At 49.5% G+C, this 25,812-nt stretch overlaps 2 protein-coding genes and 1 non-coding gene across 8 annotated transcripts in view; 1 reads left to right on the plus strand and 2 right to left on the minus strand.

The window, feature by feature from the left end:
• Positions 1-25,812, minus strand: part of LOC101948742 (zinc finger protein RFP-like) — a 1,201,957-nt gene that overhangs the window by 1,110,560 nt on the left and 65,585 nt on the right. The window lies entirely within an intron of this gene.
• On the minus strand, positions 2,666-9,598 carry LOC135974949 (zinc finger protein 436-like). 6 transcript variants are annotated; one of them, XM_065564553.1, is made up of 5 exons: positions 9,341-9,598; positions 7,698-7,785; positions 7,073-7,199; positions 6,359-6,472; positions 2,666-6,044 (listed from the first exon to the last, which is right to left on the minus strand). In XM_065564553.1, the coding sequence occupies exons 2-5, from the start codon at positions 7,719-7,721 to the stop codon at positions 4,699-4,701; spliced, it is 1,611 nt and encodes a 536-aa protein (XP_065420625.1). In that variant the 5' UTR covers positions 7,722-7,785; positions 9,341-9,598; the 3' UTR covers positions 2,666-4,698. The 6 variants fall into 6 exon arrangements, with proteins under 6 accessions (XP_065420625.1, XP_065420624.1, XP_065420626.1 ...); XM_065564552.1 differs by having other exon boundaries at positions 2,666-6,047; positions 9,341-9,597; XM_065564554.1 differs by having other exon boundaries at positions 2,666-6,084; positions 7,698-7,902; positions 9,341-9,550.
• TRNAD-GUC (transfer RNA aspartic acid (anticodon GUC)) lies at positions 9,755-9,826 on the plus strand. Its single transcript has one exon. It is a non-coding gene; the product is annotated as a tRNA-Asp (tRNA).

Here is a 25,812-nt window from a genome sequence, read left to right on the forward strand (position 1 = left end):
CAATACTTAGCCCTGGTCTACACTACAGGGTTAGGTCAAATTTAGCAGCGTTGGGTCGATTTAATGCTCCATCCGTCCTCATGAGCAACCTTGTTTTGTCAACTTAAAGGGCTCTTAAAATCAACTTCTGTATTCCTCCCCAGCATGGGGATTAGTGCTAAAATCGGCCTTGCTGGGTTGAATTTGGGGTAATGTAGACGCAATTCGACGGTATTAGCCTCTGGGAGCTATCCCAGAGTGCTCCATTGTGACTGCTCTGGACACCACTTTCAACTCTGATTCACTAGCCAGGTACACAGGAAAAGCCCCGTGAACTTTTGAATTTCATTTCCTGTTTTGCCAGCGCGGCGAGCTCAGCAGCACAGGTGACCATGCAGTCCCAGAATCGCAAACGAGCTCCAGCATGGACTGAATGGGAGACACTGGATCTGATCACTGTATGGGAAGAAGAATCTGTGCAGGCAGAACTCCATTCAAAAAGACAAAATGCTGATATATATGCCAAAATCACACACGGCATGGTGGACAGGCTACACCAGGGACACACAGCAGTGCCACCCGAAAGTTGAGCTCAGACAAGCTACCAAAGAACAAAGGAGATACACGGTTGCTCCAGGTCAGAGCCCCATACATGCCGCTACTTTGATCAGCTGCATGAAATTCTAGGGAGGGACGACCCTACCACTACCCTACCACTGTCTGTGGACACCTACAAGGGGGGAGTCTCACACAAAAGGGAGAAGGATTTTGTGGAGGAGGAGGAGGAGGAGAGTACACAGCAGGCAAGCGGAGAATCTGTTCTCCCCGGCAGCCAGGAACTTTTCATCACCCTGGAGCCATACCCTCCGAAGGCGTGCTCCTGGACCATGAAGCCGGAGAAGGCACCTCTGATGAGTGTACCTTTGTAAATACACTACAGCAGGGGTCCCCAATGCGGTGCCCGTGGGCACCAGGGCGCCCGCCGGGGCATCTATGTGCGCCCGCCTACTAGCCACCAGACAAGCAGCCGCCAAAATGCCGCCGAGAAGCTGCAACGTCAAGAAGTGCTGCTGCCGAAATGCCGCCGATTTTCTGCGACATTTCAGTGGTGACACCTCTTGACGTTGCCGCTTCTCGGTGGCATTGTCCAGCGGCCACGGTCCTCAGTGGTTAATCATCTGGCGCCAGCCACACGGAAAAGGTTGGGGACCACTGAACTACAGGGTTTAAAAGCAAGTGTGTATAATGATTCATTTGCCCTGAAGACTTGGGATGCATTCACAGCCAGTACAGCTCCTGGAAAAGTCTGTTAACGTGTCTGGGGATGGAGCAGGAATCCTCCAGGGACATCTCCATGAAGCTCTCCTGGAGGTACTCCAAAAGCCTTTGTAGAAGGTTTCTGGGTAGGGCTGCCTTATTCCATCATCCATGGTAGGACACTACCATGCCAAGCCAGTAGCAAGTAGTCTGGGATCATTGCAGCACAAAGCATGGCAGGGAATGGTCCTGGGCTTTGGTCGCATTCAAGCAACATTCGGTCTTTATCTCTCTGTGTTAGCCTCAGGAGAGTGATATCATTCATGGTCACCAGGTTGAAATAGGGGAATTTGTTTAAGGGGACAATTAGAGGAGCCTGTTCATGCTGAGCTGTTTGCGTTTGGTTGAAAGGGATCATCCCTGATAATAACCACGTGGTGGGGGGAGGGGTGAAGGGATCATCCCAGAGAATTGGGTGGGGGAGGATTTGTGCTGCACATCCACCCAAAAACCACAGCCCCTCCTTTTAAATGGCCAACCCAACAGGCATTGCTTGGTATGGGAAAGAAGGGCACCGCAGTTCGAAAGCATTCCCACAGGTTATGAAGGCGGAAGAAGCCAACCCTGCGTACTCTCTGGCTTACCATGGCTGCCTGCAAACCGAATTCTGTGGCCCAGCCATGTGTGATGGCTCACACCATACCGGCAGGCACTGGATATAAAAGGCAAAATGCGACCTTGTACCTAAAGAACATGGGCTGCCTGCTGAGAATTGCTTGATTCACTGTGAAAGAGTCTCTTTTGTTTTCTGAAATGTATCTTTTAGAATTCTACTCTCCCCTTTTTTCCTCCTGCACGTGCAAATGTTTCTACACTCCCTCTAACATCTCCGTCCCAGAGGTTATCACAGATTAGAAGGTGAAAAAAAACGCACTCACGATGACATGTTTTCCAAGCTCATGCAGTCCTCCTGCACTGATAGAGCACAGTTGAATGCGTGGAGGCAAACAATGGCAGAGTCCAGGAAAGCGTTAAGTGAGCACAATGAGAGGAGGCAGGATGCGATGCTCGAGCTAATGGGGGAGCAAACAGACATGCTCAGGTATCTGGTAGAGCTGATGCGGGAAAGGCATCAAGAGCACAGACCGCCGCTGCAGCCCCTGTATAACCACCTGCCCTCCTCCTCAAGTTCCATATCCTCCTCACCCAGATGCCCAAGAACGCTCCGGGCACCCAGCCACTCCACCCCAGAGGATTGCCCAAGAAACAGAAGGTTGGCATTCAATCAATTTTGATTTGTAGTGTGGCCTTGTCCATTCCTCCTCCCCTCTTCCCGCACCCCACCCGGTGCTTCTCTCCTCCCCCACCCCACCCGGGCTACCTTGTGAGTTATCTCCCTATTTTTAATCAATTAATAAAGAATACATGGTTTTGAAATGATAGTGACTTTATTTCCTTTGCAAGTGGTGATGGAATGGGGGAGGGTGGTTGGCTTACAGGGAATTAGAGTCAACCAAGGGGGCGAGTTTGCATCAAGGAGAAACAAACAGAACTGTCACACCATAGCCTGGCCAGTCATGAAACTGGTTTTCAAAGCTTCTCTGATGTGCAGCATGCCCAGCTGTGCTCTTCTAATTGCCCTGCTGTGAGAAATGGGTCACCAGGCAATTTGCCTCAACCTCCTACCCTGCCATAAATGTCTCCCCCTTATTGTCACATATATTATGGAGCACACAGCAAACAGCAATAACAATGGGAATATTGGTTTCGCTGAGATCTAACCTAGTCAGCAAACAGCACCAGTGAGCTTTTAAACATCCAAATGCACATTCTACCACCATTCTGCACTTGCTCAGCCTATAGTTGAACTGCTCCTTATTACTGTCCAGGGTGCGTGTGTATGGCTTCATGAGCCATGGCATTAAGGGGTAGGCTGGGTCCCCAAGGATAAATATAGGCATTTCAACATCCCCAACAATTATTTTCTGGTCTGGGAAGTAAGTCCCTTCCTGCAGCTGTTCAAACAGACCAGAGTTCCTGAAGATGTGAGCGTCATGCACCTTTCCCGGCCATCCCAAGTTGATGTCCGTGAAATGTCCCTTGTGATCCACCAGTGCTTTCAGCACCATTCAAAAATACCACTTGCGGTTTACTTACTGGTTGCCAAGTTGGTCCAGTCCCAAGATAGGGATATGCGTTCCATCTATCGCCCCACCATAGATAGGGACTCCCATTGCAGCAAAGCTATCCACTATGACCTGCACATTTCCCAGAGTCACTACCCTTGATTTGGGAGCCATAGGGCCATGAGAAATGGGGACCATTGGCAGAGTCCCCCACCTCCCTTGGTGGTGGATTGCGATGGCCAAATTAAACTTTCCCCACAGGCCAGGCATTTATGTAATTGTGACCTGGGTCCCGGGGGGGCATACTGAGATTGCTCAAATAGGGAAAAGTGCAAAGAACGGGACAACAATCCCCAAAACTAGTGGCTATTACAATACTTAGATTCTCCAAGCCAGCAACAAAACAGCTTCTACAATACCTTATTGGCTACACAGAGGCCAAAGCACAGCTCCCTTAAAGCAACTTGGCCTTGGGATTCCTCCCAGACAGCCCAGTTAAACATGATGGGGATTGCTGAAAATCTTATTCCTCATATTAAAAAGTTCCACCAATTCCAAAGGATCCAATACATTATCCACCAAGTTAAGGAATTCGTCAGTTCTGACCCAAATGCACGCTTTACAGCCAATTCTTATTAACTCAACTAAGATGTATTAAAAGAAGAAAAGAGAGAGTGTGTTGGTTAAAAAATCATTATACATACAGAGATGCATAGAGTCCTTAGGTCTGTTTCACTGTAGAAATGATGCTTTAGAATTACAAAGAGTCCTTTACAGAAACATTTCATCACGTTCTAGTCCAATGTCCAAATTTCAATGTCAGGGTGGTCCAGATGGGACTGGAGATCTCCATCTTCCAACTCACACTCCCTCTCCTCCCCCGCAAAAAAATGCTTAAGCAGATAAGAGAAGAAAGGATCATTTTTGCAGTGTCTCGACAGCTCACAGTCCTTGGCTGAACAATAGGCTTTTGAAGTAACCTTCTAGTTCCTAAACATCACTGGTAATTAATTACATGGATTAACATGAGGTGATTCTCCATAAAGCAATTCATAGACAGTTTGCCATAAACTTTCAGGAGACAAAAAATGACATTATTACAACCAAGTTTTACTTAATGGTAATATTCCCTTTTGATCTCTAAATTCACAGAATAGAGCCCTACACAGGAACCATTTATTTCCCTTGTTAACCTCTAACAAGATACAGCCAAACAAAGACTACTACTGTTACCATCTTCTTCCATGTCTTTAACAATACACGTTTACCTTTCAAAGCTCTAGTTTATCTAAGGAGGACACATTTTTCTAACATATCTCTAAAGGTTGAATCTAGGTCAATTACATGCAATTTCCTTAACACTTTCTGTCCCTGCATCAGAGAAGTTTAGAAGTGCAATTTCCACACAGTCTAAACACTTGTGAGGTCTCTCTCCTGTGTGGATTCTCTGATGTTTAAGAAGGCGTGACCTCCATAGGAAACCTTTTCCACAGAATAAACACTTGTGGGGTCTCTCTCCTGTGTGGATTCTCTGATGTACAAGAAGGTCTGACCTCCGTATGAAACTTTTTCCACATTCCATGCACTTCTGGGGTCTCTCTCCTGTGTGGATTGCCTGATGTTTAACAAGGTCTGACCTCTGTATGAATCTTTTCCCACAATCTAAACATTTATGGGGTCTCTCTCCTGTGTGGAATACCTGATGTTTAACAAAGTCAGACCTCCATACGAATCTTTTTCCACAGACTAAACACTTATGGGGTTCCTCTCCTCTGTGTAATGCCTGATGTTTAAAAAGAACTGACCTCCGTTTGAAACTTTTCCCACAGTCCAAGCACTTGTGAGGTCTCTCTCCTGTGTGGATTCTCTGATGTTGAATAAGATCTGACCTCTGTATGAAACTTTTCCCACAGTCCAAGCACTTGTGAGGTCTCTCTCCTGTGTGGATTCTTTGATGTTGAATAAGGTCTGACCGCCGTATGAAACTTTTCCCACAGTCCAAGCACTTATGGGGTCTCTCTCCTGTGTGGATCGCCTGATGATTAAAAAGGTCTGATCTCTGTATGAAACTTTTCCCACAGTTGAAACACTTATGGGGTCTATCTCCTGTGTGGATTGCCTGATGTTTAAGAAGGTCAGACCTCTGTATGAAACTTTTCCCACAGTTGAAGCACTTATGTGGTCTCTCTCCTGTGTGGCTTAGCTGATGTCTAATTACTTCTGACTTCCAAAGGAAACACTTCCCACACTGGAGGCATTGATAGGGTTTCTCTCCTGTGTGGCTTCTCCCATGGTTATTCAGGTCTGAGCGATTATTGAAGCTTTGTCCAAGGTCCAAGCATTGAAGGGGTTTCTCTCCAGTATGGATTGTCTGATGTGATCTCAGAATAAATCCTTTCTCAAAATCGAGGCATTCACAGCATTTGTCTTCCTTGGAATTTGCCTGCTGGGTTGTGGGATCCTTTTCTCCTCCCCCATATTTAATAGATTCATCCACTTTCTTTCTTGGGTGGTTTCCCTGCAGCTTTTCTGACCTGTGCCAATTTCCATAGGTTTCTCCCTGTTCCCAGCATTGGGAAAAATTCCCTTCAGCTCTTCCCACAAAGGTCCCCTGTGGTTGCACTTTCCCAGCAACTTCCTGATGATGATTCCCATTCTCGTTCTCACTCCCTTGCTCAGCACCTGCTGGGAGAGAGAGACGATCCAGACAGGAGTCATTGTGCTGCAGAGAAAGAGGAATAACACCAAGGGAAAACCCAAAACAAAGACTGAGCAATTGGATTCTGCCTCCACATCCCACCCAAACACTCAAAGGGAAGGAGAGATGGGAAGGAAACTCTTGTAGCCAATAGGACGGGTGGAAAGCCGTGAGTGATATCTGCTGACTACTGCGCTACCCTGGGTGAGAGGAGGAAGAACTAAGGGCGTTTACTGACACCATATTTTTGGGATTCTCAACTTTTTCCTTCATTCCCCATTTCTGTGTCAGTCCTCACCTGTGCGGGCACATCTCAGGCTCTCACTTTCCTCGCAGGCCCGGAAATCCGGCACCCACGGTGCTTCCCCTCGTTCCAGGCGGGAGATCAGCTCAGGTTTGGGAATGGGGAATCCTGTGGGGGGGGGGAGATCAGACAGATCAGGGTGCATGGAAGATTGAGAGAGCGTCTGTCATAAAGAACATTCTGTGAGAGGAATCTGTCCCTGTGCTCTGTTGGGCAACGTGGAATGCAAGAGAACGGGAACATGGTCACTGAACCCTCTTGGGAGAGGCAGACGTCTGGGGAGGTGAGGGGAATTTTTACACCCTCACTAGGAATTCCCAGGATCTGCACAGCCTAGGACCTTTGCTGACACACACACAGCTCTGGCATTAAACCCCTGCCTATTTCTAAGCCTTCCCAATGGGTGAAGCTATTCCCAAGAAGGGAGGTAAAAAAGGATTTGGTGTGAATGGGAATCAATACAAAAAGGACAATGAATGAATTCTGCCTCTTTCAAAGCAGGAGGGGTGGGGATGACCTAACATGTCCATTACGTTTTGACACCATGTCTCACTGGAGAGGGCACGGAGATGCAAGTCTCTCTCACAGGGCAGCTGTGCATTACGCAAAACATTTTCCTCTGATCTAACTGACGAGGGAAGAACCTGACCAGTGTCAGACATGAAGACTCCACGGCTTCTAATAACCAAGGGGACAGGAATCCCTTACCCAGTGAGGTCACTGTCTCGTAGTTCTCCTGCATGACATCCCTGTAGAGAGCTCTCTGAGCGGGGTCCAGCAGAGCCCCCTGCCCCTGGGTGAAATACACAGCCACCTCCTCGAAGGTCACCGGCATCTGAAACAAGAGTCCCCCACTCAGCACCTGCTGCTCCAGCCACAATCCCACTAGTCACAGGGAAAGGAAAAAAACCTCAAAGCTCTGGGAGGGCCAGAGTAACAAAATCAGACCCCTACTGTTCAGAGCAGCCAGGAGGCTTCAGGGGGTGGGAGAAGGTGAGAGCTCCTTGTCCCGCCCCAGCACACGGAGCAGGGCAGGGTCTTCTCATTTCCCACACACCTGCCAGCCACAGGCTGATCCAGGAAGCAGAGCTCTGAGCCAGGGACAGGGACAGGTATCTCAACAGCTTCCCTTCATATTTCCCAGCAGCCTCTGGCCAGTGGGTTCAGGCTCCAGTCCTGTGCAGGGGGTTGTGTCCTGTTTTCAAAATGGGCAAATGTCCCTCTCCCCCACTGCTGCCAGTGATCCTACTCAGAAAATCGGCAGGTTTATCACACTCTGTCTCCTCCCTGCCTCTCCCTCCCCATGCCCAGAAGCTCCCTGAAAATCCCCTACCTGAGCTGGCTCCATCACAGCCATTTCCCTTACGTGTCTGCTGGAAGACGGGACGATCTGGAGTGAAATGTGGACGTGATTCCTCAGCCTGTTGGAGCGAGAGGGACTATGGGGCATGTTACAGACAGGGCTGGAGTCCATGTCACACCCTGAGTCCTCCCAGGCTCTTTAGACCCTCCCAGTAACAGCATCTCTGAGCAAAACACTAGGAAAAGAGCAGAATCAAAGGGGCAACTTTGGGGGATTGCCCCAATTTGCAGTGTAAGCCCCTCTCCCTTAGCAATAGCTGGAGCCCTCTGGTGGCAACACCTGAAGAATGAGCTGCCCTGGACTCCCCCAGCAGCCCCCAGGGACAGGCAGGCAGAGGCTGATCCCATTGGCCCATCCGCACGTCCCCCCTGCCAGAGCCCGCAGTGACTCCGGTCTGACACCGGTGTGGCTGAGATCTGAATCCTGCACGAAAATCCGACCAAGACCTAGGGCAGCCCTGAACACTCAAGGATCAGAGCCCCCAAAATCATGAATTTGTCTCTTTTAAAAAAATCCAATGTAAGCTGGGAGCAGAGAGAGAGAGAGAGAGAGAAGGGAGGGGGGTCGCGTGTGGATATTTGCCTTGTAACTAGGCACTGCTGGGGAAATGTAACTCGGACAGACAGCATTGTCTGCTACCCCTGTCGTACATGGGGATGGTCATATCGGTGAGTCTGTGACTGCCATGGTCACAAAGGTGTGAGGACACCGTTTGGCAGGTGTAACAAAACATACTAAATTCACTTCACTCATGTGATGAGTTTTGAGACCAGCCCATGAAATCAGTCAGCTCTGCCCTTAAATTACATTATAATAGAAACAGGAACTGTTACAGTGTCACCCTGAGATGTGATTGCTGAAACTACTCGCAACTATTCATATTTCCCATGATGATTTGCCATTAAAAATATGAATTCTATGGCCCAATGACGTCCCTCCACACAAAGCTAATGAAGTTTAGGCTGAAGAGCTCAGAGTAATGAAAATAATGTTTTTATAAGGAACTAATGTGCAGGAGTGAAACTGCCCAGACTGGAGTCCAAGAGGAGTGAAACTCAGGGGAACAGGGACAGTGGCTGGGACACACGGATGAAGCGCTGGGCGGCTTTACGCAGACACAGGAACTGAGACCCGGATTCTTTAAACACTCGAAGCAGGTGTGACAGTGAGATCTTTGTGGGGGTGTCTGTAAATATTTCACTGGATCAAGTCTCCTTTAGCAGCTCAGTAACATCTTATACAGGGGGAGAATTGCCCTGTCCGGGCTCTGCGATGCACTAGGCCTTTAAGGACACGGCCCTGGGAAATGGGAGCTGAGATCCTGGGGAAGGGGGGAGGAAAAGCCCCAATGCACTATTTTTTCAAACACTGCAGCTGGATCAACCCATCTGGGGACAATTTTTATTCCCTCTGTCCCTCCGTATTCCTGGGTTTCCCCCTCCGGCCTTCCTGCCGGGCCTGTACCCCGGCTCCCCCGCCCCGCACACACCGGGAGCTGGCGGCAGCTTTCCCGGGCCCCGGGCAGGGAATCGCAGCCAGCTCCGCTGGGAGCAGCCTGGGGCCAAACCTCCCCCTGCAGCCCGGGGGTGACGGGGGGGGCGGGTCTCTCTCACCTTCCCTCCGAGCGGGGCCCCCCCGGGGCAGGGGCCGGGCCGGGAAGGGGCCTGGCCGGGCTGGGGGCTCTGCCCTGGGAGAGGCTCCTGGGGAGCAGCGGGAAGGGCCCTGCTGGAGATTCCCCTCTCCCGGCTGCAGCCAGGGCTCCGGGCTCCCAGCACCAGCCGCCGGGGCTCGGGGATCTCGCCAGGAGCCTGGAGCCAGAGTCCCCGCAGCGGCTGCGAGTCACTTCCTGCTGCCGGGCCTGAGCCCAGCGATCGCTTCCCCCAGAGCCGCCTCCCAGCTGCTCCTGGGTCCTAGCGATCAACCCACCGCGCTGCAGCATCTCTGTGTCCGGCTCCTGCTCCACTCACAGGCTTTAAGGTCAGAAGGGCCCATCATGAGTATGTAACCCAGAGCACCCATCAACCACTTCCTTGTTAGTATAGTGGTGAGTATCCCCGCCTGTCACGCGGGAGACCGGGGTTCGATTCCCCGACGGGGAGTATAATCTATTTTTGACAGAACAAGGAGCAATGGTCTCAAGTTGCAGTGGGGGAGGTTTAGGTTGAATATTAGGAAACACTATTTCTAATGTAATGAATCACTCCAGTTCCATTGCATAGTGTTCAGAACAAATACAATTTATTAAACAGCAAGTAATAAAAAAATTAAGGAAAAAATGGGAAAGGTGAAAGGAAAACACATCACCCCACTCTGTGAGCAGGGCCAGATTAACCCTCCTGTGGGCTGAGGTTATTAGATTTTCTGGGGCCCTCTGCCCAGGGTCCCCCTCGCTCTCACCAGCTGCTCACTGTACCCAGCTCCAGACTGCTCCAGCCTCCCTCTGGCTCAGCACTGCTGCCATAGGTGCCAACTTCCTCTCTGGCTGGTGGATGCTCGACCTCCCTCTGCCCCCATCCATTCCCCCAAGCCCCCGCCCTGCCTCTCCCGTTTTCTGGCACACACAGAGGACGGACTCCTGACTCCCTCAGGGTATCTCTACACTACGAAATTAGGTTGATATTTTAGAAGTCAATTTTTCGGAACAGATTGTATAAAGTCGAATGCATGCATCCCAACTAAGCACAGTAAATTGGCGGCCACAGTACCGTGGCTAGCGTCAACTTTTGGGGCGGAGCACTGTGGGTAGCTATCCCACAGTTCCCACAGTCTCTGCTGCCCATTGAAATTCTGGGTTGAGCTCCCAGTGCCTGATGGGGCAAAAAATTTGTCACGGGTGGTTTTGTGTACATGTCGTCAGTCGCCCCTCCCTCCGTGAAAGCAACGGCAAAGAATCATTTTCCGCCCTTTTCCCTGGATTGCCCACGCAGATGCCATAGCACCACAAGCATGGAGCCCACTCAGATCACCACGGCAGTTTTGAGCATTGTAAACACCTCACACATTATCGTGCAGTATGTGCAGAACCAAAACCTGCAAAAGCAGGCGAGGAGGTGACGACAGTGTGGTGACGAGAGTGATGAGGACATGGACACAAACTTCTCTCAAAGTGTGGGCCCCAACAGTTGGACATCCTGGTGGCAATGGGGCTGGCTCATTCCATGGATAGCCAATTCTGGGCCCGGGAAACAAGCACAGACTGGTGGGACTGCATAGTGTTACAGGTCTGGGATGATTCCCAGTGGCTGCAAAACTTTTGCATGTGTAAGGGCAATTTCATGGAACTTTTGACTTGCTTTCCCCTGCCCTGAGGCGCAAGAATACCAAGATGAGAGCAGCCCTTACAGTTCAGAAGCGAGTGGCAATAACCCTGTGGAAGATTGCAACGCCAGACAGCTACCGGTCAGTCAGGAATCAATTTGGAGTTGGCAAATCTACTGTGGGGGCTGCTGTGATCCAAGTAGCCAATGCAATCACTGAGCTGCTGCTACCAAGGGTAGTGACTCTGGGAAATGTGCAGGTCATAGTGGATGGCTTTGCTGCAATGGGATTCCCTGACTTTGGTGGGGCGATAGATGGAATGCAAATCCCTATCTTGGGACCGGACCACCTTGGCAGCCAATAAATAAACCGCAAGGGTACTTTTCAATGATGCTGCAAGCACTGGTGGATCACAAGGGACATTTCACCGACATCAACGTGGATGGCCGGGAAAGGTGCATGACGCTCGCATCTTCAGGAACTCTGGTCTGTTTGAACAGCTGCAGGAAGGGACTTACTTCCCAGACCAGAAAATAACTGTTGGGGATGTTGAAATGCCTACAGTTATCCTTGGGGACCCAGCCTACCCCTTAATGCCATGGCTCATGAAGCCATACACAGGCAGCCTGGACAGTAGTAAGGAGCAGTTCAACTGTAGGCTGAGCAAGTTCAGAATGGTGGTAAAATGTGCATTTGGATGTATAAAAGTGCGCTGGTGCAGTTTACTGACTTGGCTAGACCTCACAAAAACCAATATTCCCATTTTGATTGCTGCTTGCTGTGTGCTCCACATTTTCTGTGGGAGGAAGGGGGAGACGTTAATGGTGGGGTGGGAGGTTGAGGGAAATCGGCTGGCACTGATTACGCGCAGCCAGACACCAAGGTGTTTAGAAGAGCACAGCAGGACGCGCTGCGCATCAGAGAAGCCTTGAAAAACAATTTAATGACTGGCCAAGCTACGGTGTGACAGTTCTGTTTGTTTCTTCATGATGAAAACCCACCCCCTTGGTTCACTTTACTTCCTTGTAAGCCAACCACCCTCCTCCCTTTGATCACCGCTTGCAGAGGCAATAAAGTCATTGTGGTTCAAAATTCATGCATTCTTTATTAATTCATCACACAAATAGAGGGATAACTGCCAAGGTAGCCCAGGAGGGATGGGGGAGGAGGGACGCACCAGGTGGGGTGGTGGATGAGGAAAGGAGGGAAGGACAAGGCCACACTGCACTTCAAAACTTATTGAATGATAGATTTCTGTTGCTTGGGCAGTCTTCTGGGGTGGAGTGGTTAGGTGCCCGGAGCCTCCCCCGCATTCTTGGGCTTCTGGGTGAAGAGGCTATGGAACTTGGAGAGGAGGGCGGGCGGTTACGCAGTGGCAGTCTGTGCTCCTGCTGCCTTTCCTACAGCTCCACCAGACACCGGAGCATGTCACTTTGACCCCCCAGTAGGTGTAGCATTGCATCCTGCCTCATCTTATCGCACTGCCCCACCTCTCATCTTGATCATCCCTCCTGTCCTCAAGTTCATTTACCACCTTCCTGGACTCTAATCTTGTTTTAGCCTCCATGCATTCTGCTGAGGTCTTTCAGTGCAGGAGGACTGCATGGGCTCAGAGAACATTTCATCGCACATTCATTTTTTTCACCTTCTTATCTGTGCTAGCCTCTGGGATGGAGATGATACGGGGAGCGTTGAAGCATTTGCAGCTGTGGGAGGGAAAAAGGGAGAATAGTATTTAAAAAGACACATTTTAGAGAACAATAGGTAGACTCTTTCATGGTGAACCAAACTATTCACATTACATAGCACATGTGCTTTCGGTACAAGGTCGCATTTTGCCTCTTATATTGAGTGCCTGCTGGTTTGGTGTGCGAGATCACACATGCAGGACCGGGCAACAGAATTCAGCTTGCAGGCAGCCATGATAATCCATAGTCTTTCGGCTTCTTCAACCTTCATAACATGTGGGAATGGTTTCAAACAGCAGCGCCCTCCTTTCCCATACCAAGCAAAACCCATTGAGTTAGCTATTTAGAAGGAGGTGCTGCGGTTTTGGGGTTAACGTGCAGCAGAAACCCAGCTAACCCTACCCCATCCAATTCTCTGGGATGATCGCTTCACCCCTCCCCCCACTGTGTGGCTGGTATCAGGGAAGATCCCTGCTAGCCAAACGCGAACAGCTCTGCGTGAACGGCCCCCTCCCCCTCTGTATGGCTATCTGAGGGGAGGATTTCTTTTCAGCCACAGGCAAACAGCCTACTAGGAACAGCCACCGCTGAATGTCCCCTTAATAAAATTCCCCTATTTCAATCAGGTGACCATGAATGATATCACTCTCCTGAGGATAACACAGAGAGATAAAGAACAGATGTTGCTTGAATGCCAGCAAAGACCGGGACTATATGCTGCCAGGCTTCGTTATTCAATGATACCAGACTACTTGCTACTGGCCTGGCGTGGTAAAATGTCCTACCATGGAGGACAGAATAAGGCTGCTCTCCCCAGAAACCTTCTGCAAAGGCTTTTGGAGTACCTCCAGGAGAGTTTTATGGTGATGTCCCTGGAGGATTTCCGCTCCATCCCCAGACACGTTAACAGATTTTTCCAGTAGCTGTAGTGGCCGCGAATGCATCCCAAGTCTTCAGGGCAAATTAATCGTTAAACACTCTTGCTTTTGAACCATGTATTATATTTACAAAGGTACACACACCAGAGGTGCCTTCTCTGGCTTCATGGTCCAGAAGCCCACCTTCGGAGGGTTGGGAGGGGATTGGGTCCAGGGTGATAAAAAGTTCCTGGTTGTCGGGGAGAATGGTCTCTCTGCTTGCCTGCTCTGCGCTATCCTCAACTCGTCCTCCTCCTCATCTTCCTTGTCCCCAAATCCTCATCCCTGTTGCGTGAGACTCCCCCCTTACAGATGTCCATGGACAGGGGTGGGGTAGTGGTAGGGGCCCCCCCTCGAATTGCATGCAGCTCATCAAAGAAGTGGCATGTCTGGGGCTCTGACCTGGAGTGTCCGTTTGCCTCTTTGGTTTTCTGGTATGCTTGCCTGAGTTCCTTAAGTTTCACGTGGCACTGCTGTGTGTTCCTGTTGTAGCCTCTGTCCATCATGCCTTTGGAGACTTTGGCATATGTATTGGCATTTCATCTTTTGGAATGGAGTTCTGCCAGCATGGATTCATCTCCCCATACAGCGATCAGATCCAGTATCTCCCGTTCGATCCATGCTGGAGCGCTTTTGAGATTCTGGGACTCCATGGTCACCTGTGCTGATGAGCTCGTCACACTGGCCAAACAGGAACGAAATTCAAAAGTTCCTGGGACTTTTCCTGTGTACCTGGCTAGTGCATCTGAGTTGAAAGTGCTGTCCAGAGTGGTTACAATGGAGCATTCTGAGATAGCTCCCAGAGGCCAATTCTGTCGAATTGCTTCCACACTACCCCAAATTCATCCCGGCGACATCAGGGAGGAGTACAGAAATCAATTTTAAGAGCCCTTTAAGTCGAAAAAAATGGCTTCATCGTGTGGACTGGTGCAGGGCTAAATTGACCTAATGCTACTAAATTTGACCTAAACGTGTAGTGTAGACCAAAGCTCATTGGCCTGCCTGTCAACAAGGCTGACCTAGAGCATTGACCTTTGCCCATTGGCCCTAGGGACTAGTCTCAGGTTCTTCATTTCTCATTGGCCCTTCCCCCGGGCTGGTACTGGGAGAGGGCCAATCAACCCCCCTCACACACACACACTAAGTTTCAGTGAGGGGCCAACAGTCCCCTTACCCAGAGACACATCAAAATCATTGTAATTTATTTATTGCTAGCCAGTAAGTCTGCTGCTGTGAAAAGTGATATTTGTATATTGGTTAATATTTTTCCCAGCCTCTCAGCGAGCAACTTGGGTTGCCAACCAGGTAATATTTAAAACCAGACACTACAGCAGGAGTACCGGAACCTCCCCTGCCCCAACTCTTCCCCCCGAGGCCCCACACCTGCCCTGCCTCTTCCCCCAAGGTTCTCTTCACATCCATTCCTCCTACCCCTCCCTTCCCAGGTCAGGAGGGACTTGCCTGTGGAGTCAGGGCTGGGAGCTGCAGGTATCAGGCAGCCCCAGATGAGTAGGGTCTGGTGTGAGTGATGACCCAGTGCCTCCCCACCCACAGTAACCAGACTTCGGGTGTCCGGTCAATAGATCTGATCAGACACTGTCAGGTCCCCTTTTCGACTGGACTTTCTGGTCAAAAACCGGGCACCTGGCCACCCTAATAGCACCCAATGTGCAATAAGTGCTGGGAATGCATCAGGGACAACTTTGGTTTTCCAAAGGTGGGGAAGTAAGCAGGGGGCAACCAGGTTAGACTCAGCTCTGACCAGCAGGGACAAATTCATTGGTCTAGATGAAATTACTATAAAGTGGGTGCACAACTGGTTGAAAGACTATACTCAGAGACAGAGTAGTTATCAATGGTCTGGTGTCAAACTGGGAAGGGAATGGTGGGGGAGGGGAGAAGCCCCATGTGGCTTCCCTCACTCTTTACAGGGAACAGGGAGCATAGGTGCCAACTTCCCCACTTTCCCCTGGGTGCTGCCCCATAGTTTGAGAATTGCTCACGTAGATAGTCACCATTAGGATTGGTAGCCAAGATGGTAACACCTGCTCCTTTCTGTGTCCGGGATCCCCAGAGAAAATGTCTGAGCAGGAGAGCGAAACAGATCCCATTAACATTAACCTTCCAAAACACATTTCAGTAATTTCAGCTATTAACATTCCCTCCATCCCTCAGCCCCTACCCCCGGCAAATTCACTGAGACTGATCTAGAATTAGGCAGGTGGCATGGGCAACAGGTATAATCTCTGAATGATTGATCTCTGAATTAACAGAATACAGGAACCCTTTGGATAAATTGTAAACTTCTAACAGGATACAGCTAAACATAGACCACTACAGTTACCCCTCTTCTTCCAAGTCTTTAACAATACACGTTTACATTTCAAACTCTAGCTTATCTAAGGTGGACACACTTTTAAAATATCTCTCTAAAGGTTGAATCTGAGTCAATTACAAGCAAGCTGCTTAACCCTTTCTTGACAGGTGTGACAGAAGTTTAGATCCCATGTTTAATGAGGTGTGATCTCTGTCTGAAACTTTTGCCACAAGTGCCCCAAGCACTTCTGGGGTCTTTCTCCTGTGTGGGTTCTCTGATGTGAAACAAGGGCTGTTGTCTGTCTGAATCTTTCCCACAGTCCAAGCACCTGTCGGGTCTCTCTCTGGTGTGGATTGCATGATGTTTAACAAAGTGTGGGAGGGGAACTGTGTATGTGTAGGGAAGAAGCCCCAGGTGGCATTACCAGCAGGGAATGGGAAGGGGAGACACTCCAAGTGGCTTCCCCCGCTCTTTCCAGGGAATGGAGTGTAGAGCGGGGCAGCTCACCCAGAGCCTGTGGGGCAGCCAAGCTCCTGGGAGGGACCTGCCGCTGGCTTTAAGAGACCAGGCTCTCAGCTCCTCACATGGCCCCTCTTAGGTCAGTGGAAGGGCTCCTCATGAGGATGTACACCACCGACCCAAGGAGGGTAGTGTGGACATTGTCGTTACTGTGGTGGCTGTAAATCAACCTAATATAGGTCGATTTAGGTTTACCGCATAGACGTTCCGTCATAAGCAAAAGGATTTCTCTCACCCAAAAGCTTTCAGCAGCCTGAACTCACTGGAAAGCCCTCCAGCCAGGACCACTTCCCCCAAGTTCAATCATGCATTTTTAAGGTATCTTGAAATAGGGGTTGGGAGATGGCCAGAGGCCTTTTTCCTTCTTCTCATACTCCAATCCTTTTTACTTGAAAAGTTTTTGCTGGAGTCAGGCAATTCCATGGCATAGGTGAGCTCCAAAGCAGCCTACAGATGAATTGTAAATTTATTTGTTTACCCCCCTTCTTCCTATTGATGGACGATCAGATAATAGATTTCTAACACCAAATGGTCAATCCTTGGTCATCTCTGAGAAGTTACTCTGTGGGCATTCCCTAGAACTACGACATATTTCAGTAAGAAATAGGGTTATCATATGTCTGGGTTTTCCCAGACAGAGCCTCTTTTTTGAGCCTGACGAGCAGGGTTTTCCCATTACAGCAAGTGTCCGGGCAGCTTCACATGAAACTGACAAGCCAAGTGTAGTCGCTTTGTGGCTGTGATGGATCGAGTTCACAGTTCACAGCCTCAGCCATTTGGCTCTCAGGAGCAAACCAAACAGTTTCCCAGCTCCGCTGTTCCTGCCTTCTTCCCCTCCCAGCAGTATCTCACATCACTGCAGGGATCAGGCAGTAACTTTATTCTCCATTTCAGTCTCTGCCTCTTCCACTCTGAATCTAGCTCACACCATCCGTGTTTGTGCTAAGAGATACTGACACTGTCATTGTTCAAACCACACAAAAATATCTCAAGACAAAGTGTTAGTTAAAAATTAAAATAAAATCTAAAAAAGGACGATTCCAACAAACGATCATGTGTTTCCTGAAGTCCTCAATAAATCTGAGCTATATCCTGTCAAACTAAACTAATATCAAAGTACGTGACCTAATGGCCTTCACGGAGAGAGAAAAACCCACAGTCCAGGGTGGGCTATAAAACACTTTCACATTCATAGAGTGAAATCTCAAAGAATCCTTTAAGACTCAAAACAGGAAAATAAACGGACCCATTTTCTTCTGAAGTGGCTAAACCAGCTTCACTTCTAGCTTCATTATTCGGTTGTATTAGTTGCATCATTATAATAAAAGAAAGAGAAAGAAAGAAAAATCTCCCCATCTATAAATGATCTGGACTAAGCCTAGAAAAGCTGGGAAGCAATTTTACCAATGGATGGAAGCTAGCCTATAAGATCGGAAAGGTAAAACTGCTTTGAGGTTTTTTTTGGATTTCCTTGCCTACTCCCAGGTCTGGGGCACTTTCTTCCCAAGCCCTCAGGGGTCTGACTTATGATCATAGACATCAAAATTGTGATTCCTAAGCATGGAGAGCCAGGGACATGGTGGTAAGTGACATTGGGACATGGAGGGGTAGAATTGGGTCAGGATAAAACTCTGCATTGCTGAGACAGAGGCTGCTGTGTGGAGAGTGGAGCGTGATGGTGATGGGGGAAGGAGGGAATCCCTCGGACTCACCTCATCGCCCTGAAATACCACAGAAGGTAAAACACCACATTTTACTGTCCCTGCTGCACATTCTTTTAGCATCTAGTTAATTCTGCTCCATAAGGGAGAAAATGAACAAAAACTAAATGCTTTTCAGCATGGCCTGGAGTAATGTGAGACTATTTGGGAATGAGACAATCTGGCCCCAAAGGGGAAACTCAGGGACTAATGATCACTCTGCTAATGGGAGAGAGTTAGAACACATTAGTAAGGCTACGATTTTGTTACAGAGGTCACGGAAGACACTGAATCTGTGACTTCCAGAGACCTACTCAGTGACTTCAGCCCGTGGCAGCTCAGAGCTGCAGGATCCCCCTGCTGCCCGTGACAACCAAGAGCTGTTCAGTGGAGCTTTGAGCTGCTGCAGGCCGTCTGGGTACCCCGCAGCTCCAGATGCTGTGGGTGGTGCCCACAGATCTGAGTAGTCACAGGTGGAAGGGGGCTCCTGGAGCTCCAAATCCTAGCCAGCATGGGCCCCCTGCAGCTGTCCAGCAGTCAAGGGACACCAGACCCAAGCAGCAATGGGTGCTGGAGCTTTCTCCCTCCCCATTTTGTCACGGATATTTTTAGTAAAACTGATGGACAGGTCATGGGATTCTGTGAATTTAGCTTTATTGCTTGTGACCTGTCACCATGAGTTTTACTAAAATATCCATGACAAACTCTTAGCCTTACACATAAGATGCTCAGAGTGAGTTTACACTAGGAAATCTGGAGGAGGGTCACAGAGATCTGCTGGCTAATCCTGACCACACCTTGTAGCATAGATAGAACTTCAGAGGCTGATGCTGCGGAGGCAGAGGTGGGATCTCCAGGCCTCTGACAAAAGGTCCTGTGGGAATCAATCCCTCTCAGTGGTGCTGTCTGAATGCAGAGGAGGCAGGGGGAAGGGGCAGAGGGGTGAGTGAGGAGAGACAGCACCTCTCTACCCCTGTGCTCTCCTTCTGCACTTATCCCATGTATCTCCACTTGATACCCCAGCACCGAGCTCCCCCTGCTTCCCAGGTCCACCAGCCCCAATCATTCAATCCCCAATGTCCTCCACAGAACCCAAAGCCCTGGTCCCTTGATATTTGATTCCCCCAGAGCCCAGCACTCTGGGGGATTTGGGGAGGGGAGGAGTTACCAGCCCCCAGGGACACTCCCCCTACAGAGAACAGCTCCAGGTAAGTGGGGGAACTCACCCCATGGGCTGGTGGAAGGTGGGGGGTGGGGACAGGGGTCTAGAGTAAAGGTGGGGCCTGGCCCAAGTGTCCTTCTCCTCATCTCCATGACAGGGGGATCCCAGCTGGGAGGGGATGGAGAAGGCGGAACTTCAGCCAGGGAGAGGAAGTGTCTGGAGGAGTTTCTCTCCCTCCTTTCCCCCCTGTGGCCCATCAGCTCTGCAGCCAGGGCTGCAGCAGGGAGCAGGGGCTGATGGGGGCTTCTCCTTCTCTGCCTGAGGTTTGCTTAGACCAGGCAGAGCCACAGAGTCACTGACCAGCTGATTCTCGGCTGCTGCTGAATCCTCACCCCAGCAATGGGCAGCTGGATCCTTGGGAGGCAAAAGCCCCTGATATGTGTGGGAATGAGGAAATGGGGTTGTTACTATGGCCTAGTCAGGGCCCTGAGAGAATTTCCCTGCTGTGTGGAGGAGTCTCTGATGTCCAACATGGTACAAGATCTTTATCAAGCATTCTTAAAACTACAGTACCCACTTGGGGAAGTGAGGAAACAGATTGACAGAGCAAGACGGGTACCCAGAAGTCACCTACTACAGGACAGGCCCAACAAGTAATATAACAGAACACCACTCGCCATCACATACAGCCCCCAGATAAAAACTCTCCAGCACATCATCAACAATCTACAACCTATCCTGGAAAATGATCCCTCATTCTCACAGACCTTGAGAGGCAGGGCAGTCCTCACTTACAGACAGCCCCCGAACCTGAAGCAAATACTCACCAGCAACTACACACCACACCACAGAAACACACTAAGCCAGGAACCAATCCCTGAAACAAACCCCGTTGCCAACTCTGTCCCCATATCTACTCTAGCGACACCATCATAAGACTCAACCACATCAGCTACACCATCAGGGGCACATTCATGTGCACATCTACTAATGTGATATATGCCATCATGTGCCAGCAATGCCCCTCTGCCATGTACATTGGCCAAACCGGACAGTCTTTACATAAAAGAATAAATGGACACAAATCAGATATCAGTAATGGTAACATACAAAAGCCAGTAGGAGAACACTTCAATCTCCCTGGACATTCAATAACAGATTTAAAAGTAGCCATCCTTCAACAACAAAAACTTCAGAAACAGACTTCAGAGAGAAACCTCAGAGCTACAATTCATTTGCAAACTAACACTGTCAATTTGGACCTGAATAGGGACGGGAAGTGGCTGGCTCACTACAAAAGCAATTTTCCCTCTCTTGGTATTGACCCCTCTTCATCAATTATTGGGGAGTGGACCACATCCACCCTAATTGAATTGGCCTTGTCAACACTGGTTCTCCACTTGTAAGGTAACTCACTCCCTTCTCTACATGTGCCAGTATATTTATGCCTGTATCTGTAATTTTCACTCCACGTATCTGAAGAAGTGGTTTTTTTACCCATGAAAGGTTATGCCCAAATAAATCTGTTAGTCTTTAAGGTGCTGCCAGACTCCTCCTTTTGTTATTAAGGGCTAACTTCCAATGGAAACCATTCCAGCAGTGCAGGAATTTTTAGGGTTTCTCTTCTGTGTGGATTCTTTGATGGTTATTAAGGTTTCTGCTATTACTGAAGCTTTTCCCACAGGACAAGCATTTATAAAGTCTCTCTCCTGTGTGGCTTGCCTGATGTGTAACAAGGCCTGATCTTGCTGTGTAAGTTTTCCCACAGTCCAAGAACTTATGGGGTCTCTCTCCAGTGCAGAGTCTCTGATGTGCAATAAGGGTTGACTTCCTTTGAAACATTTCCTGCACTCAAGGCATTGATAGGGTTTCTCTCCTGTGTGGTTTCTCCCATGGTTATTAAGGTCTGAGCAGTTATTGAAGCTTTCCCCATGCTCCAAGCATTGAAGGGGTTTCTCTCCACTATGAACTGTCTGATGTGTAACAAGGTATGATCTCAGAATGAAGCCTTTCTCACATTCGAGGCATTGATAGGGTTTCTCTTTGGTGGGATTTATCTGCTGGATTGTGGTTTCATTGGGACCCTTGTCTCCTCCCCCATATAGAATAGATCCATACACTTTCTTCCTTGGGTGGTTCCCCAGCAGCCTCTCTGACTTGTGCCAATTTCCCCAGGCTTCTCCCTGTTCCAAGCACTGGGAAAATTTCCCTGCATCTCTTCTCACAAAGGTCCCCAGTGATTCTACTTCACTAGAAACTTCCTCATGATAATTCTCCTCCTTGTTCTAACTCAGTGTCTCATCATCTGCTGGGAGAGAGCGACAATCCAGACAGGAATCATTGGTCTGGGGAGAAAGAGGAATAGCACCAAGGGAAAACCCAACACACTACATTTGCACAGACTGAGCAATTGGATTCTGCCTCCACATCCCACTCAAAGACTCACAGAGAAGGAAAGATGGGAAGGAAACTCCTGCAGCTAACAGGCTGGGTGAAAAGGCGTGAGTGATATCTGCTGAATACAGCCCTGCCCTGGGTGAGATGAGGAAGAACTGAGGGTGCTTACTAACACCACATTTTTGGGATTCTCAACTTTTTCCTTCATTCACCAGATGTCAGTTGTCACCTGTGCGGGTACCTCTTGGGATCATGCTTTCCTCACAGGCCTGGAGATGGTTCACCCTTGGTTCTTCCCCTCGCTTCAGCTGGGCCATCAGGTCAGGTTTGGGAATGGGAAATCCTGCACAGGTGGTGAAATCAGACCACATCAGGGTGCTTGAAGTAGTGGGAGAGTGTCTGTCGCAAAAGACATTCTGTGAGTTGAACCTGTCCTCTTGGTTTTTCTGGGGGATCGTGGAATCCAAGAGGATGGGAACATGGTCATTGAGCCCCCTTGGGACAGGCAGATATTTGGGGAAGTGGGGAGAATATTTACACCCTCACTAGGAGCTCCCAGGTTTTGTGCACTCTGGGGGGCTTGCTGATGCACACACAGCTCTGGAGTTAAACCCCTGCCTCTTTCTAAATCTGCAGAGCCCTCCCCATTGCTGGAGCTATTCCCATGAAGGTAAGTGAAGAGGGATTTTTTGTGTGAATGGGAAACAATACATCTTCTCCCCCTTGAAAAGCTGGAGGGATGGGAATGAACTAGCATGTTCATTAAGTTTTGACACCCATGTCCCACTGGAGAGGGTACAGGGATGCAGGTTTCTTTCACACGGCAGCTGTGCATTATGGAACCCATTCTCCTCTAATCTAACTGACCAGGGAACAACCTGACCAGATTAAGACACGCAGACCCCACGGCTTCTAATAACCGAGGGGATGGGAATTGCTTATCCAGCAAGGTTATCGTCTCATAGTTCTCCTGCCTGACATCCCTGTAGAGAGCCCCCTGCCTGTGGGTGAAATACACAGCCACCTCCTTGAAGGTCTCTGGCATCTGAAACAATAAGAGTCCCCCACTCAGCACCTGTTGCCAAAGCCACAATCTTGCTATTCACAGGGGAGGAGGCCCAGAAAAACAGAATCCGCTCCCCACCCCCTGCTCAAAGCAGCCAGGAGGCTTCGGGGGGAGAAGATGAGAGTTCCTTGTCTCTCTTCCCCAGCAGATGGAGCAGGACAGGGTCTTTTCATTCACCACACTCCTGGCAGCCACAAGCTGCTACAGGAAGCACAGCTGTGAGCCAGCAATTTGGTCAGGAATCCTGACAGCTTCTCTTCCTATTTCACAGCAGCTTCTGGCCAGTAGGGTCAGGCTCCAGCACTGGGAGTCTAGAAAATGTTCCCAACACTGAACAGGGGAGTTGTGTCTTGTTTTACAAATTGGGGGGGACTTTCCCCAACTGCCAATGGGCCTGCTCAGAGAATCAGCAGGTTCATCACACCCTCTTCCCTTCCCTCCTTCTCCCTCCACTCCCAGCAGCTCCCTGAAAATCTCCTACCTTTCCTAGCTCCACTACAGCCATTTCCCTTCCCCCTCCCCTGGGAACCTTGAGCCAAATCCAGATGTTATTCCACAGCCTCTCAGAAGGCGCTTGAGTCCATTTCACATCCCAATTTCTCCCTAGATCTTTCCCTACAGTTCAGACATTCTGGACTCTGCCATGCTAGGAAGAAACCCCGTTAGTTTATTACCACCTAGGCCAGGCCCCTGCCAGCTGAACTAAGCCCACTGGGGCACTTTTCAATTCTCCACACGTAACAGCATCTGTGAGAAAAATGTTAGAAAAAGAGCAGAATGAATGGAGCCACTTTGGGGGATCCCCCTTGACATTGTTGTGTCACTGTCTCTAACTCTCCCCTTCCCCCCCCCCTGCAAGTAGTGCGGTGCTCAGCAGAGTCACCAACTGGTTTTTCCTCTCTAAGCTCTGCCCGTTGTTCCCAGGAGAGTCAGTCTGTCCAGGGGGTGCAGGGAATGGATCTGGGCAGGGCTTGTGCTGGGAACCTCCTTCCCCACTTCTTGCTCCTGCTGCCCCTATCGGTATCACCCCTCCCCCTCCTGTCTCCTTCCCTCCCCCCCTGCCTGGGAGAACTGGAGATTGCCCATTGAAGTGTGTCCATGAGGGCAGCAGCTCTGGGACTCGCAGACACACTCCCTTCCAGTTTTAGGAGATAGGATATCTCCATTATTTTTTGGGGGCCCTTGTGGCAGGAGCTCTGGTTGGGAGACCCCAATGAGATCTAATGACACAGATTGGTACAAATCGCTCCCTGTTGTTGTGCTGCTTCCAGCTTCTCCCCAACCCCCCAGCCCCCTCCCCATGTAGGTCAACCTCACCAGCAGGTCCCTGAAAGGGGCCCTTTGTGCAAAGTCACTGTTGATGCTGGGGGGACACAACCAAGTAGGGAAACAATTCCCATGACTCTTCCCCCAGCAACTGCTGCTGGAAAATTAAAAAGGAACAAATCAGAATTGTCTTTCCTGCTTTATTTACCCTGCACACCTTTCCAAGTGAAAAGGAGCTGAGAAGTGGCTTCAATACCCACAACAATGGAAAACAGGCCCACAGGTTTTGGGAACAGTTATTTTTAACTGTAGAAGAAGTGGGCTGTAGTCCACGAAAGCTTATGCTCTAATAAATTTGTTAGTCTCTAAGGTGCCACAAGTCCTCCTGTTCTTCTTTTTGCGGATACAGACTAACACGGCTGCTACTCTGAAACCTTTCGTTATTTTTAATGACACTTAAATGGCAACAAAGTCAAGGAAGTAACACGTGAAATTAATTAGTGACAGTCTGACCTTCAGTGATGCTTTATAAATCTCTGTCCCTCTTGTGTTCACTTTTCTTCTCCCTTCTCTGTCACGCTGTTCATTTTTATTCACCATTTTACTAGCCCTCATTTACCATCCGTGTTTATTTCTGTGTCCCTTCCACTCTCCTCTAATCCCCGTCACAGATCATTCCCTCATGTTTTACATTCTTTTCACTGAGTTTATCCCTTCCCCTCTCACTGCCTCAGGCTGTTTCTCCTCTTCACAGTGTTTTCTTCTTCATTGTTTTCGTATCTATTTTTCACTCTTTCTCCAGGACTCTGTTTATTTGATTTTACTTTATCTTTTCCTTTTGTTTCCTCCATTTTCACCCTGCCCCTGACTCTCTCACAGTGTCGCTAATGCTCAAAAATCATGAGTCAGAACTGAAACTGACCCTCCTAAAAAATGGGGTTTCAAAAAAAATGTTTCCTGGTTTATCTTGCGATTTTTTTGAAGACTCCCTGCCAATTCCCAGTGTGTGTCAAATTAGAGCATTGGCAGCTGTCCTGTAGTACAGGGGAAGGTGACTCGGGGGGGGGAGGGATAGCTCAGTGGGTTTGAGCATTGGCCTACTAAACCCAGGGTTGTGAGTCAATCCTTGAGGGGGCCACTTGGGGATCTGGGGCAAAATCCAGAGCCGGCTTTAGGAAGTGCGGGGCCCAATTCGAACAGTTTTGACGGGGCCCCGGCAGGGATGACTGAAAAAAAAAAAACACACACGTAAAAAAACATGTGGGGCTTGTACTCACAGGGCGGCACTCATAGTCTTTGGCGGTTTGTCCTTCACTCGCTCCGGGTCTTTGGTGGCACTGAAGGACCTGCTGCCGAAGTGCTGCCGAAGACCCAGAGCGAGTGAAGGACCCTCCGCTGAAGTGCCGCCGAAGACCCGGAGCGCTGACGGGTGAGTAAAAATTAAAAAGGAGCCTCTAGCCAGGGAAGGGATTCTCGGCCACTTGCCCCCCCGGCAGCCCTGCCACTGGGCGCGGGGCCCTCTTAGGTGCGGGGCCCGATTCGGGGGAATTGGTGGAATTGGCCTAAAGCCGGCCCTGGCAAAATCAGTACTTGGTCCTGCTAGTGAAGGCAGGGGGCTGGACTCGATGACCTTTCAAGGTCCCTTCCAGTTCTAGGAGATAGGATATCTCCATTATTTTTTTCTTTTGGGCTCTTGTGGCAGGAGCTCTGGTTGGGAGACCCCAATGAGATCTAATGACACAGATTGGTACAAATCGCTCCCTGTTGTTGTGCTGCTTCCAGCTTCTCCCCAACC

This window comes from Chrysemys picta, chromosome 12 (assembly GCF_011386835.1).
Source record: "Chrysemys picta bellii isolate R12L10 chromosome 12, ASM1138683v2, whole genome shotgun sequence".
Taxonomy (NCBI): domain Eukaryota; kingdom Metazoa; phylum Chordata; order Testudines; family Emydidae; genus Chrysemys; species Chrysemys picta.